At 41.1% G+C, this 15585-nt stretch overlaps 1 protein-coding gene across 1 annotated transcript in view; it reads left to right on the forward strand.

The window, feature by feature from the left end:
* Positions 1-15585, forward strand: part of AGBL4 (AGBL carboxypeptidase 4) — a 970183-nt gene that overhangs the window by 872241 nt on the left and 82357 nt on the right. The window contains exon 11 of the mRNA XM_075711223.1: positions 7582-7734. Coding sequence (XP_075567338.1) covers positions 7582-7734 — 153 coding nt within the window. The remainder of the gene's footprint in view (positions 1-7581; positions 7735-15585) is intronic.

Here is a 15585-nt window from a genome sequence, read left to right on the forward strand (position 1 = left end):
CTGCAGAGGTATAATTAAAAGTTAGTGGTAAAACACAAAACTATTAATACTGCTATGAAGTGAATAGTTGAACAGGAAGTCTTGAGCTTAATATAGTTTCAGGTGTATAAGCAGCAATTAATGATGCCTGAAGACATTAAATGGCTTGTGTATGGTTACACAGCAAGTGGCCAACTAAGGAACAGTACTAAGGAGTGCTAAAACCCTCAATACAGCCACTGGAAGCATTTCAGCTGAGCAAACTTTCAGAACCAGACCAGAGCCAAATTAAATTATTCATTGAAAACATGGTCATTGAGATATTTCTGGTTTGTAACCCAATTTTCTTGCTTTAATTATCAGAATAAGGAACAATTACTGCCTCAGCTTTTTTGCTTTTTTCTCCCTTTTTTCTCCCTTTCTCCCTTTCTTTCTTTTTTTCTTTCTTTTTTTTTTTTTTTTTTTTTAGTAGGGTTCGTTCCCTCTCCCCAAAAGCTGTTAATTCTTTTGCCACAGTTCTCCCCTCTCTTTTCTGAAAAGCCCTGTTTCTGTAGAGCTAATGCTGTTCAGTAGCAGACAAGTGAGCAAGGTAGGATTTACAGAGTTTGTTCTGTGGGGCATATGGTAGGGACATGCAAGTGAGGTCTGAGATAGGCAGAGCCAAGTGAGAGCAGCAAAATTTAGGGTGAAGTAATGCCCCAAGACCCAGTTCAATCCCAATGCTTTATTCTAATTTTTGAGGCAACTAAAGACTTCAGAGCTTACGAAGGTCAAAACCCATGTTGCTGAGTGTATGTGCATGTTTGCTCCTATACGAAGGAGAAAGGATGAGACAGAACAATGACTGTCCTTGTTCAGAGTCACCCTTCTAGTTTTGGCTTGGGGTCAGGCCCAAAATCCAGAAGAGTGTATTTCCTGGTTCCTGTTCACTTAGGGTAAAAATTATACAAGAATTGTCCATGCAGCTGATGCAAAAGTCTTGTCTAAACTTGTTCTGGGTCTTAACATTGTCTCTTTGGCCCCTCTCTAATTTAATATGCATTTGAACAGAAGTGGCTTCTTGATAGAGCCTTTCACCTCCAGGTCACCCTTTCAAATCCAATTCAGGCCTGTCGTGACCAAATGTTACTACCATCTGACGGCTCTTCTGTGTCCTGTGTGAATTGTTGGCTTCAGTCCAGTGGCTGGTGGACAGGTGCCTGAACTGCAAAAACTGCCAGAGCTGACACTAACTGGACGTCTCTGCAGAGGGGTCAAAGAGTAAGTCAGCCTGGCAGATGAATTAATACTTAACTTGTATGCACTCTGATGCTTTATATCTTCAAAGTGCTTTACAAACGTCAGCTAATCCTCAGGAGGTGTTGTTATCTGCACTGGCAGGTGAGAGAAGCAAGCAGATAAAAGAACCAGGATCAGAATATGCATGTTGCTGACCTCCCACTCTGAGGCCAAAACTATGAGTTTAGCTCCTTTCAGGGCTACTGATGGGCACACCAGAGCAGGGTTAAAGCTCATTGAAGGGGGTCCCATGTTCTTCTGTGGATAAAAGCATCCCTTACTTTTTAAGGCAGGCAGGAAAGCAGTGTTGATGGACATGCCATCCTTTTGCTGTATGAATCCATGGAACCAACAGAAGTCTGTTCTCCATCCTCTTTGAGGCACTAATGAGTCATGTCAGATTATGCCTATCATTAAGAGGTATCATTATTTAGATTGAGAACTTGCCATGTAACTGGATCAGTAAATAACTACTTTTGAATGGCAACTGGAAGCAAGATGAGGAAACTTTTCTGGGTTTTTTTTTCAAGGTTTTTAACCTTTAGAAGGCTTTTTAAAAATAGTAAACCACTTCTCTAATATTAATTTCTTATGTAAATAATTGCTGTTGTTGCCATGGTGTTTACAAAGGTGAATGGAGCAGGTGGTCTATGAGATGATGAATGGAAGGAGAAAGATGTCCCTATGGTTACAAAGGGTAGTGGCATACCTCTGAAATAGTGCCTCTAATAAGCTGTGGCTTAGATCATCTGCAAAACTGGAGATGACACTGTAGGACTGCCTTGTCAGAGGTTATAAAGAATAGCAGAGGAAAATGTTCTTGGAAGTGTTTGATTTTTTTTTGCGGGGGGGCTGAGGGGTGGGGGGGGTGGCGGGATATGCTGGCCCTTTCAAGTTTTGGGGAAAAAATATGGGGAGAAGGTAGATGTAAGAAAAGTGATTAGGGTAAAATTCACCTTAGTAGGCATCCAAATCCAGGTATTTCAAGGGAAGCTTGAAAATGTGAACCATATCCAAATAGTTTGAATTCTACCTCATGTTCCCTTGTATAGTCAGAAGTAGAAAAGTGTTGTGCATCCTTAAAGAGCGATTCAAGCCACTGGGCAGAGCTCCCTGGAGCTGAAAGGGCCAGGACTGGTGCTTTCTAGCTGAATGTGGACTGCTGAACATGTGATGCTGAATAGTCAATTTTCCTTTATTTTGCTTATTAGCACGTTGTGCTTGTGTTTTCTGCTGTCACCACTGTAGGTGTTGCCAAAATAACTAAGCGTGGGGTATGATATGTATGTCAAAATGGATATATGGGAGACCTATGCAGAACTTTCTTTTGAGAGATTCTGGACCTTAGGAAGCATCAAAGACCCAGTCTTCTGGGAAATTCTGAATCTTTTCTGAACCAAAAGGGGCAAACTCCTTATGCTGCACCAACCATTGTATGTCCATTTGCTTCAAAGAGTGGCTTAGCAGTAAGACTGCAGCCTGCCTGGAGCCTGTTATGTTCTCTGCCACTAATGACAAGCCATGGGTTTAGTGACTTGTATAAAAAATTGCAAGGAGTTTTTCCCATCCCCTTTATGAAATATTGGAGTGAAGAAGGCTTTTGGATGCTTTCTCTCTAAACCAATTGCTATGCCCAAGAATTAATAAAATCCATATTGAAGTGACAGCTGGTGGACAGAGCTGGCTTCTTCCTGCATCACTTGTCTCTCTAGTGGCTCATGTTCTGGGTTCAATGCACATTTATCCTTTTATTACTGCATTTATTGATTTTTTTTTTTTTTTTAAAATCTCTGTTTCCTTAAGAATCATAATTGCACTGTTCAAAATCTAACTTTGGTCATAGCAGCATTAGCTGTTAACATCATTCTTTCCTTTTGCTCTTTAATTACTGATCTTCCAAAGGCATTCAGCTAATGAAACAAAAATGCAGACAAGTGAGAATATATTTTCTCAAAACTTTACATGGCATCATGAACCAGTTTCCAGCTTCTGTGTTACTTTGACTATTTCATATCTTGACATGCTCTTATTCTTTATCCGTGATTTCTTTCATTTTTTCTCCTCCCTAATTTATATGCATATTTCTCAAGCTGCCAGAAACTTTAGACTGACTCAGGAGAACAGTGGAAACTGTGTGTCACAAAGGCAGGGATTCAAATGAACTTTAGAGCAGAAATTCATTTGCTTATTTATTTATTCTGGTTTTATGTAGTAAGTGGCAAGGAGAGGCAAAGACCATTCTTTTCAAGGGAGAGAATGTCAACTGTTGTTTTCTAGGAAGTGGGGTTCCATCACTGTCTCTGTCAGTCTAGTGAGTGATTTCTGTTTTGACACACAGAGAAAAGAAAGACCAAGTCTGCCTTTGTTTTCTCCAACTCTGTAAGCTGGGTCATCAAGGTAATTACAGCTTTACTTAAGAAAGAGAGTGTAAGAGAGAAAATCTCTGCTGCTGCTTGTAAGCACAAATAAAAGACACTTGAGGGAATTAAATTGCATGATGATTTTTATAAGGCATCTGAATCATTTTGCATTCCACCTCTAAAGCAGAAAATGATGAGTTTAATATCATATTGTAGGACGTAACTTGTAAGTCTCTCAGAAGGCAGCTATGGCATCCAGAGATGTTTGAGCCTGGTTATTCATTTTTTTCTGCTTAAAGGCTGAAACAAATGTGACTATGAGACTTAGAGCCACCTCTAACTTTATTCCCATTCTCACCTGTAGATGCTACTGCATTAGAAACCATAACTGGGGTGGGTTCTGCTGTGTAGATACTGACAGATACCCCTGTGGTTTAACAGTAGATAGGATTGGGTTATGTTTTAAGTGTGCTTGTATGTGCTCATGTAAATGCACGCATACATTTATTAACTTCATTCTCCCATTAAAATTCTCCCTATCTCAAAGAGAAACAATTTCAGAAGGTCAGCTCTCTGCTGATTTTTCTGAAATTCCCATCAGTAGGTGACATTATATATTTAATAAAAAGTTAATTCTGTGATCCTGCCTAAATTGCAGGAGATCAGTAATTATGTCAAAATCTTCCAGAGAACCTCAACTGAAATATGGAACTTTATTCCCTAGCTTAAATTTGTAGGGTGGCAGTGGGTGAAACAGTTCCTACATGGAAAGCACTTATGAATATGTATGACTCTAAAGAGAGAGAAGAAATACCATTATCGTTCAGGAACATATCTTCTTTTTGTGAAACTTGTCTGCAAACAAATTGTCTACTACTTTGTCTACTACTTGGGGCACAAGGTGGCAAACTTTGAGTTTAATGTCCCAGTGACTGGGCTGTTATTGTCCATATTAAGGCCACAATATCTTTGCATCTGTGAATAAAGAGAATTTTTTCCATTAGGAACTCATGTGTTGTATTAACAATGCACTGAATTATTTTGTTCTGTAAGGGACAATGCCCAAGATGTTTCCCTTTGATAAAATAATGAATGTGATGAGAAGAAATGTGAAACTCTGAAATACTGTTCTGCTCGCATATAGCAGTGTCTGGGAGTAGTACATCTAACTGGGAATTACTCTAGAAATGTTTAACAACTTACTGAATAGAACAGACAATTGCAAATTTGGACTATATTTAGCGGTCAGGAATATATGAAATAGAGTTTTTTATATGTTCAGTAGGAGGGTAAGGAACAAAGACCAGAAAAAACAATTGAATACTTATTGTGGGCTGCCTCAGGAAATGACTTCTGAAATACGTTGTAATGAATGACTGGATAAATGTTTTTAAACACTTGTCTGTGTGATGAGCTATCTGTTGAATGTCATGGTTTCCAAATAAGTGATCTGGAAGCTTAATCTTTAGATGAAGGTAATAACTGTGAAGGACAGTGTTCCCTCACAAACAACCATTGTAACCAGACTATTTGAAAATGGTTTTGATAATCAAGTAAGATCTTGAAAGAAATTTCAGTATCCCAAGAGATTCTCTAATATTCTCTGGAACACTTTTATCAGCAATTTATTTAGCGAGAATCCTAGGAGAGTTTAGAAAATATTCTCTAGTGATCCTGTGTTACACTGGTTGACTTCATCAACTGAATAGTAAGCTGAGGCTCAGGTCACCCATGTTCTGCAGGTGAATTTCTTGCTGGATAGCCTATGGAAAGTTATCTTAGTAATCTGTGCATCTGTGTCCCTGTTTGTAGACACCTTCTTTTGGAAACAATTTGATAACTATGGATGAATAAATATAGTATGACACAGAACAACTCATAAAGTTTATGCCAACACCTTTATTTGTGTTAAGACACAAATCATACTAGTGTATTGTTACATATCTCACTGTGCTTCTCAATTACTTTATATTAGTAAATATGTCCCTATAAAGAATTCTGTCTAGTTGTTCTAAAATAAGTATGACTTAGGTCACTGACTTCTATGTGAAGGACATCCATGCTTTGCAAATATCCATTTTAACTAGATTATCTCCTTACTTCATCATCAAATCACTGCTTTGAGACTTTACAACATGTTCTGTTTTATGGTGATATGCCAGTGTGCATCTGATCTCATCAAATTCTGTTTCTGATGGGGAAATTATCTTATGAAAAATAATATTACTCAATCTTGGGTTTAATTTCTGTATGCTTGGAGAGGAAGAAAATCCTATGTGGTATTTCATCCTGTCAATGCTAATCTTTCTCCCCAGTGCTATATCTCTGAATAGCAGATGTGTGCTTTATTGCAGTGTTGGTCCTCCATAGCACAGCATAATGTTCTGGCAGGAGCAAACAATTTATTGTATTAGAGTCAAATAAAATCAAATGTTCCTTTTCCTATGAAGCATGGTCAGATATTGATATTGCATTAGCTAACATTTTAACATAGGGAGGCTTAATAAGATACAGTATTACTCTCTCTAGGCTGTTTAATTAAACTAAACAGTCACCGTGTATTGTACATTGGTTTTCTGCCAAGGGAAAGTAAATCTGTATCATATTAGTTTCACATACCGAATGATGTTTTCTCCCCATCAGAGACTCTCTAGAAGAGCTGACACTGCTGTCACATGAACTGCATAATACAAACTGTGTTTGTATTACATTGGACTGTCTCATAGCTCAGTATTCTCCAGTAGCCTCAGCAAGCTTTGTGTGCAGATGAGACATGTGGCCGGAGAGCTACAAGTTGTATTTTACTGGTCAGGGTCCCTACTTGCCACCGAGGGGTACAGGGCTAAGCATCATAATCCCCGTCCTGCTAACAAAGCTCTTCTCTATCCCCGTGTTGGGCCACGGAGATCTGAACTGTAACCCTCTGGTCACAAGGAAGGTTCTTACTGGCCCCATGGTGGCCAGGTGCCAGGGGTGTGTTTGTCACTGTCTAGTCACAGAGCACCGTTTGTTCACGACCAGAAGTTGCAAGAGTTTGGGAAAACTCTGGGTAATCCAGTGTCATCTTCTCTGGTAGCACTTTTTAGTACTGGATGTACTGGATTACAGCCTTCTCACTGCTGTCAATGGCACTGTACACGGTGATCAAGGTGAACATTCACTCTTTGCTGTTGATGGCAGGGGAAGTAGTATCACTTTTATGTAATGTGAGGAAAAAGATGTGTCCCTGGACTGGAGACTTGAGCAGTGTTTTCTTACAGGGCCTTCTGATACTGAATTGTCAATCCAAGGAAGGGTATGGGGAGAGCCGGTACTTCTGTGTTAGGGGGTCCTGGTGTTTTCTTTTGAAGCAAGAGTTGACGCAGAATCATGTGGAAAGCTACAAGCAGAGAGCACTCAAGGGACTTGCTTTTTGGAGTTGTTCTGTTGAATTGCTACTGCAAAGCAGAGTAAGACAAAAACATCTGCAGTATTTCTCTTTATAAACCAAAATAAACTGCACAGGAAATACTGAAGGGTTTTTTACATGATTTTGAGCTTGTCTTTCCAGGCAGAAGGGTACATCTGCATATTGCGATGCGGAACTGTGCAGAGATAGCAAAGCCATGCCTGAACAATCATGCTCTAGAACTGGAAGGCGTATATTTTTATCAGTGGCAGTAAGTGAAAGATAATGCTTTGTCTCTATTTTGCACAGTGACCTGTGCTGCATAAATGTTCCAGCCTTCTCAGAAGAGGCAAAGAAATGTCTATCATGGTCCTGTGTTGCATCTCACATGCACCCACAAAGAGGCATGAATGGTTGGATGCATCAAAGCAATGTCGTTAACATGGCGCTCTGACACTGGCACCACAGTTAGATTCAAGGATGGCAGTATTGGATTTATGGGAGGCTTCACCTACATAACACAGTTATGATTTATCTCATGCTGAATGTTTTGTTGTTGTTGTTTTCTGTCAACAGAAGATTAACCTGGAGTTCTATATTGACATCCATGCCCACTCCACCATGATGAATGGCTTCATGTATGGGAACATCTTTGAAGACGAGGAAAGATTTCAACGACAGGCTGTTTTTCCCAAGCTACTCTGTCAGAATGCTGAAGACTTCTCTTATGTAAGCCATGTTTCTCTTAATTAAATTTTCCTAGTTTATTTTTTAGTGATAAATCTCTGGCTTAATTGGATTGTGTGAATTTTATTTTAATATGAATAGAAGGCTACTTAAAATTTTTGTCATTATTAGCTACCATCTTCCCTCTCATACTTACCTTATCCAAAAGTGGTAGGTTGTGATCTTATGTATTATCATAAGACACATGAACAGAAGCAGGTTCTTCATCTTCCATATTAAAACTTTGGGTTCTGAATTATTGGAACACTTAGTTTTTATCAGAAGATCTTTTGTCTTTTGATCAAATGGATCAGCTTTATTGTTTCATTTTTTATATTATATTGGCAATTTTTTTTATTTGTACACTTTAAATAATAGTATAATGGCAAATAGAAGTAAAAATAATAAACTTGAAAGAAAAGGTTAGATAATTTTCTGTTGGAAGTTGTGACAAAGGCCATGTATGCTTTTGAAATTCTTTGATATTACCATGAAAAACTTTTCTGCAAGAAAATCTGCGATTGCTCAATACATGTCTTGTAACTTGGAAGAAAGTAGGTGTGTAGGTATCTCTGAATATTGGAAATAAATGGTAAACTCCTATAAATGAGTTGGAAAGGGGCATATGGTTTTAGAGCAAGTTTGAGATAGAGTAGAACAGATCCTTAGTGCACATTGGCTGAAGTAGCTCTGCAGAAGTCAGTAGATTTAAAACTCTGGTCCAGTGTGTTGCAACTTTGTGTCCAAGTATGACACCCTGGCCCTGTCCGTAGCCTCTTTTGTGCACCAGTTTTCCTTGAAAGGTACGCAAGCAGAACACACAATGCCCAAGCCTGCCTGCAACTGCTTGTCTGCTTCTCCAGGCCCACCTTACACACCTGTGGAGCTGCCAGATAAGCAACTTCTATACAGCTATCCCTTGCTCTGTTTCAATCTATGCGCTCCAGGTTTGCTTAAGTAGACAGTCTTTCAAGTAAGAGGTGTTTGGTGTCCCATTTTGCTTTGACTGGGATAAGGAATATTCAGAAATGCACCTCGGCCAAGGCAGTGGGAACTTTCAGCCATGAGCTGTGAGGAGGAAATGCAGTGGATGACATTTGGCAGCTATATAATGGAAACAGGCTCAATTAAAAATGATTTTGGAATCCTGCGCCAAGCAGAGAAGAGCAAAGAACCTACTGTCTGGGCCCTGATTTTACGTCTGTTATGTTCTTAACCCTCTTTGTTACCCACCATATGTTTTCCCAGTCTCTGCTGTCCCCTTTTTGCTCATACTTCATCCTCCTGGTACTGAGAGATAAACCTGGGTCTCCTCTCAGAGATGGGGACAGCTGGGGCATGGTACCTGCCTCTTCTGCAGTGCCGTCCCAACCAGTTTGTGGCAGAGCTGGTGGGTGGAGGAGGACAGGGACCCTGCAACATTCCACCTGTTTAGCTCTAGAGAAACAAAATCTAAAAAACAGATAGAAAAGCAGACAAGTCTGCACCGCAAAAGAAACTGTAATTGGAAAAAAGGCCATTTTCATCATGGCAAGAATGCTAGCCTAAAACTTTCTCATCAAGATGCAGTAGAGATTTTTTTTGCCTCACTTTTGGCATATTGCACTGTGGAGTTTGAGTGAGAAGTGAGTACGGAAATAGAGTTGTGCCACTGTTTTCTTGACAGATCTGTTCCAGCAAAAAGGAGGAATCAAAACCTCCCGATTCCTGTCCATTTCTCTATTCTGTGGTAGTTTGTTTTATGCAAGAGTGGGAAAAAGTTTGGATCAGTCTCTGACTTCTCTAAAGCTAGGCAGAAGATATCCTTCCTCTGCCTTTTCTATTCCCAGGAGGGGGACTTCTGGTAGACAAAACATTTCCCTTTTCTTCTTGGGATCAGCAGTGACAGCTGGCCTGGTAATGCATGGGAGGGGATGTGGTGCTGTTACTTCCTCTAGGAAGGAATCCTCATAGGATTGTTTAACCATTGTCAGTTTTGTTTAACCATTGTCTGTAAGTTTTGAGGGTTCGGGGGACTGCAGCAGTGTGAAGTTTTCTGTGGTCAACCACTGCAAGGGCTTCTCAGAAAACTGTCCAGAGTCCAGAAGACCAAATCCATACTAAATGAGGAGGGACAGCAGCTGCATCTGTTCCCAGCTTCTTGGAGCCTGGGGAAGAGGGAGCTGGGTTCAAGGAACAGGCTGTTCTTGCTCGAGATGTCCTCAGTGATTTTCTTATCTGCACTTGGTTGTTTCAAAAACACATTCTAGATAAGGGGGCATACACAGATCATAGCAATGAAACATAGGAGTTTAGAAATCTTGTGCTTAAGTGTGGGATTTCTCTCTCTTCCTGTGGGGAGATTAAGTGTTCCTCTTAGCACAAGCCTCAGCTGACAAAGGGAAAGTCTTTGAGAAAATGACATAGGAAATAGGAGCCAATAGCTAAATAAACAGGGCAGTCTCTCCCCTTTGACTCTCAATCTCCTTTCTGTGGAAGCTGGCAATCAGATACATATGTTGGCATCCAGTGCACCACAGTTTGACCTAGGTGCTGCTTGCACTCAGTACACTGGGCTTTCAATTCACATCCTACTGGTCTCTTCAGACTGGAAGCTTTTCCTCTGCCATCCATCCAAGCCATTCTTCTCAGGGCAGCTGAGGGGACAGAAGTGTTGGAAAAGGAGACAGCCACCAAGTGTCTGATGCGTTTGAAGCAAGAGGAGTGAATATTACTGCTGTCTCCAAGTGGGAAAGTCTCTGTTCTCGTTTTCAGTTCCAGCCATATAGGTTATGTGACTGGTTGGAAATATCAGGGGTGAAGTTTGCTGCTCACAAGAGAGGAAAGGAATCCAGAGCTTCCTGCATTTAAAAAGGGGAAAAAAAAGTGTTGAAGATTAAAAATAGTGTATGTAAATACACCCTACTGACTGCTCAAAGGGAAGGGGGGTAGTGCATCGTTAACATTACCAGGCTGGTGTTTGAAAGTGTGGGAATGGACCACTGTTGTTACTAATTAATTTTCCAAAGCTTCAGGAGGTCTCATTTACATTGTATGCTGCTGCGGCCATTTGTTGGGATTATAATACTTCAACAGCAGCACTTCAAGTGAAAACTGGCGGCTGCATGAAGTGTTGTCCATAATTGACTAGCTCCATGTCTTCACACAGCACAGAGACAATGTTCCATTATGTTATCCATTGACTGTATCATTGAAAAGATTACTCTCCTTAAAGCATCTGTCAACCTTGATTGATTTACAAGGGACAAAGAACTGAAAAGGTTTGAAGTGCGGGTACAATTTTTGCCACCGTTTAGCATACATAATGGTTCTCCTTTGATGTCAAAAGCTCATCTTCTGTTAATAATGCAGAGGGCTTTTGAATGCAGGCTACTTGTATGGAGTTCCACACTAATAACCTACTTGCTGTGAAATGGGATTCACTTTGGAGAAGCAGTCATTTGTCTGGGTTTTACATGTTCGGAATGAATCCCGACTCAAAGGGATTTCTTTCAGTGCTCTGCATGATTGCAGCTGAGCCCGGCACGGGTTAGGGAAAGCAGGCAAATCCTAGCCTGCTCCTCCAGCCGAGAATCTGGCAGAAATCACCCAGCCAGATGCAAAGGAGCATGAACAACAAGCCTAAGATGATGCGATCAAATGCCTTGTGCCGTTTTGTCTGGCAACCTTCTATTAATATACTTTAGAGTGCATTTCATGCCTGGACTGCGTTCTTCACCTGTCATTTTCAATAGGCCTTTTTATTTAAATGACAGCATCCAAGGGAGATTGGTGATTAGAGTAGGGGATAGATAAGGGATTTGTGCCTGCATGCCTGTTGTAGGACCAAAGGCAAGTCACCCAATGTCTCTGTACCCTATCTGTTGAGTAGAACACTTAACCTCACGGTACTCTGGAAGGCTGACTGTAGTTTGCAGGTAAAAGTTGTGAAAGGGACCAGAAAGTCTTCATTTGTACATGACTTCAGAAACAGAGGCCTGCCTTTGGTTTAGCTGTCAACACGTGAAGAGGAAAGTGAAAGAAGAGCTAGGAAGTTTTGTTCCCAAATAAATACATGAGACATTCTTGGGCAGCTGTCTGGGGAAAAAGGACAAATTCTGTAAGGAAAACATTTTATATTGTCACGGTTTAAGAAGGATATTTTTAAACATTGGGGAGTAAATATAATCTGTATAAAAGCTCTAACAGTGAGAACTGACAAGCTCTTTGAAAGGCTGACTCATTGGGTTTTAGGAGCAGCTGTTGACACCATGTCTGAGTGCATTACACATCAGCCATGGCTAGGAGTTGTTGCAGTATTTGGAGGGGTGTTCTTCATTTGACCTTTCTTGTTCTGGAGAGTGGATTAGTCATAATGACCAGACACAAGCACTTGAGCATTTCAAGAACCTGCTAGTCTTAGGGGTGGCTAATTTTGACCTTTGTGACAGTATGAGGAGACCATCTGTTCTCTCTGGTTGGTTTAAAAGAAACAACTCCAGCCATTCTTGGATGGCTTTATCACTTCATAAAGATTGCTTTTCTTTGCAGTTAAAGGAAGGAGACTGGCCAGAGGTGCTTGGCTTAATCTTGTTGTTTTTTTTTTTTCTTTGGGCTCTGAACTGGTGGTAGTTGGGATACCTTCGAGTTCTCATTTCATTTTCTTCTATTCAACCTCCCAGCAGAGCACCTTCCTTAGAAATACTGTTTCTTGTCCTTTGTGTGCCATGGTTAGCCTAAGACCGTGATAAAAATTTGGGGTCCCATTATGTTGGGCACTGGGTAACTAATGAGAAAGTCCACAACCCCAAGAGCTTCCAGTCATGCTGGGAAAGAGACAGAGAATGGGTGGGAAGTGACTTGCTTGAGGAAATCAGAGAATAAAACCCAGGTCTCCAAAGTGCCAGTCTGGTTTCTTTGGCCACAGTTCCCTATGTTTTATACCACACTGTGCACTCAACAGTGAAGTCTCTGAACAACCACCCACCCCGTTTCCTTTAGGGAAACATGTTGTTAACCCCAGTGCCATAATGCTGTGACCTAAAACATATTTTTGAGACTATCATTGTCTCAGCAATATGAGAAAATCCAGATATGGAATGATTTGCCCTAGTAATTTTTTTTGGTTTGTTTTGTTTTGTTTTGGCTTTTTTAGCCTGGATATCTAAAATTGAGCAACCAAGGATAAGATTTTAATCTATCTATATTTTCTATTGTTTTCCTTTTATCCACATACTCCAGCTCTGTTCTCATTTCCACAGCACCCTCGTCATCCATCCAAGCTTTCTTAGGGAAGATGTGTTCCTTCCAGCAAACCTCCTCCCATCTACCCATGGCAGCCTTGCTGGGCTGTTATCACTTACCCTGGCTGGACGTCTCCCTCTTAGTCTTGTGATCCCTATGACTAATCCCAATGTGTTTTGGGCCATGTCTGAAGGAAGTGTTAGCACAAGCGCCTAAGGGAGTAATAACAGTTCATAAACATTGAATGAGCAAATCCCAATAATCTGTTACGAAATAAAAAAGAACCAGTCTGTGTTGAATGTGGCTGGGCAGGGAAGGGGGAGCAGCGAGCAAGTTGCTCAGACCTAGAATTCATCCTGAAGTAAAATCCATACTGGCACAACCATCTCCTACGTGCCTCTGTGCTGTTCTGACAAAAAAGACCCTTGTCCCAGAAAGGCAAAATCTGTTGCATTCAGGTGGGTTTTGTTAACATCATGCAAGCTTAACAGATCTACTCAGAAATCTCTGAAAACCTGAGCACAATAAATGATCCTACCTTCTTTTGTGTTGTCTTGTACTGGGGCATTTCCAAGAAGACAAATACAGCTATTACATGCTTTAGGACCCCTCTGGGATGTATTTCTGCTCGCTGCTTCTTGGACATGTTGCTCCATAAGTCCATTTATTTATTTATTTATTTATCCTGGTGGCTGGGTGAGGGGAGAGAGAACACATGATTCTGGTGGCACAGGGAACAGATTATAAAGCCTGTGCTTCTAAGCACTATAGGTTTTGATCTCACAAGAACTCTGCCCTCTGGAGAGTTCTGGCTAAATGAAACTGCTCCTTTACATCGTCCTGAACCAGTCCACCCCTCTTTTTATACAAAGGGTTGAATTAATTTGTATTGCAAAGAAAAGGAAAAGGAGGGGGGGAAAGTGTTTGAGTAAATGGATTTTATTTCAGTACCTTCTTGCTGTGTGCTTTGTGCATATTGGAGTTGACAGTCCCTTCTCCTTCCCCACACAGGTAGAAATTTTGAATATCCACAGAAGAAACAAGTTTTCATAGCAATTTTGTGGTGTATTTTCAAAGACAATCATTACTCTTACCTAATGTAAACAAGCTGGGAGCAGGTGACAGCCTCCCAGAGTAGCACACATGAAAGGAGCTCCTTTACATTCAAACACAAGCTACGTCTCTTGCAGAGTGCTGCAAATTTCACTCGGCTGGGACAAACTGTGCTGTGAAGGAGGGGTAGGAAGTTGGTTAAGAACTGGACAGCCATCCCCCTCCCAGGATCTCTCTCTGGGTATTACCTCTTTAACTATGTGATATTTTAACAGATGTAGAATACAAGTCTGGTTCAGAGAACTGTTCCAGAGCAGTGAGAGAGCCCGGGAAGAGTTTGAGCGATGAGCTATACTGGGTTGCTCTGGAAGAGGTGTACAGCATGCTGCTGCTCCTTAGGAGGGGTTGTAATCTCCTGATGTAGACCTACAAGTGAGAAGAACAACTCTTTGCCGCAGAGCAAACCACTTTTTCTGCAGACTATTCCAAGCAAATGCATGCATGATGGTTGTATTTCCCTTTCTGCTTCTCATTGTCCTAAGTTTCTGTCATTTGTATAAATGATTATGAAAGCACTCCCAGGAGACTACACACACGCTCATAAAACTATTGTAAAGAGAAGTATTGCAGGCTATTGCTTGAGGCTATTTTATTGTATATTTTGAGGAAACGTCTCGTTTTCTACTGACAAATAGGGAAACTGAGAACTCCAGAGACACGAGTTATTTTCTAAATGGTGTGATTATTCTGTAGAGCTTAGGCTAGGAAATACCAGCTTTGGCATCTTTGGGGAAGCATGTGCCCTGAGAAGCAGAGGCTGCTATTAGTAGAAAACAGCGGGGAAAACCAGATCTTTTCTTCATTATTAGCCTGAAGCATTTGCAGATCCCTTGTTTGCGTATATCACTGGTCATAGCTTGGGCAGGCTCTTTAAAGGGAGTTCCAGACTAATTCTTTGTTGTATGGGTCATGGGTTTGTGCTTGCTCTAAAAACATATGCTCCTTACCAATTCATTTATAGGCATTTACCATTTATTTCCAATATTCAGAGATACCTACACACATACTTTCTTCCAAGTTACAAGACAAGGGTTGAGTAGGTGACATTGTCATGTGTGGCTAAGTGCACTTGTGGTGACAGGGAGAAGCAGGCCCACTGAAGAAGGAGCTGAGAGGTCCTGAGGAAGTATATTTTGGAAGACAGTACACTCTGTGTGTGTGTGCGCGCGTGTGTTTGGGGTGGCAAAATCTAGTGGCAAGAGCTCCAACTGTGGTTTGCTTAGAGGATGGGGTGAAATCTGCCTCCTTCTCTTGCCTTTTCTGAGTAGGTTGTGATGGGCCCCTCCACTCTGTAGCAGAGCCCTTGACTGAGTTTGTGAAGGTCCCAGCTAAGGCCATCACTACCCTGCTTTGTTTGGCTGCAGGGTGACGTTTAAGAAGCTCTCTCAGAAGAGCTGCTGATTTGATTGGGATTCCAGTTGCATTAGCTGCTATGGTGAAGCCAGTGAACTCAATAAGCATCTTCAGTGCTGTAGCACTTGGGGAAGTGGGAGCTGTGAGTACAACCAGTTTCGGTGC

Source organism: Pelecanus crispus, chromosome 5, assembly GCF_030463565.1.
Source record: "Pelecanus crispus isolate bPelCri1 chromosome 5, bPelCri1.pri, whole genome shotgun sequence".
NCBI classification, from domain to species: Eukaryota; Metazoa; Chordata; class Aves; order Pelecaniformes; family Pelecanidae; genus Pelecanus; species Pelecanus crispus.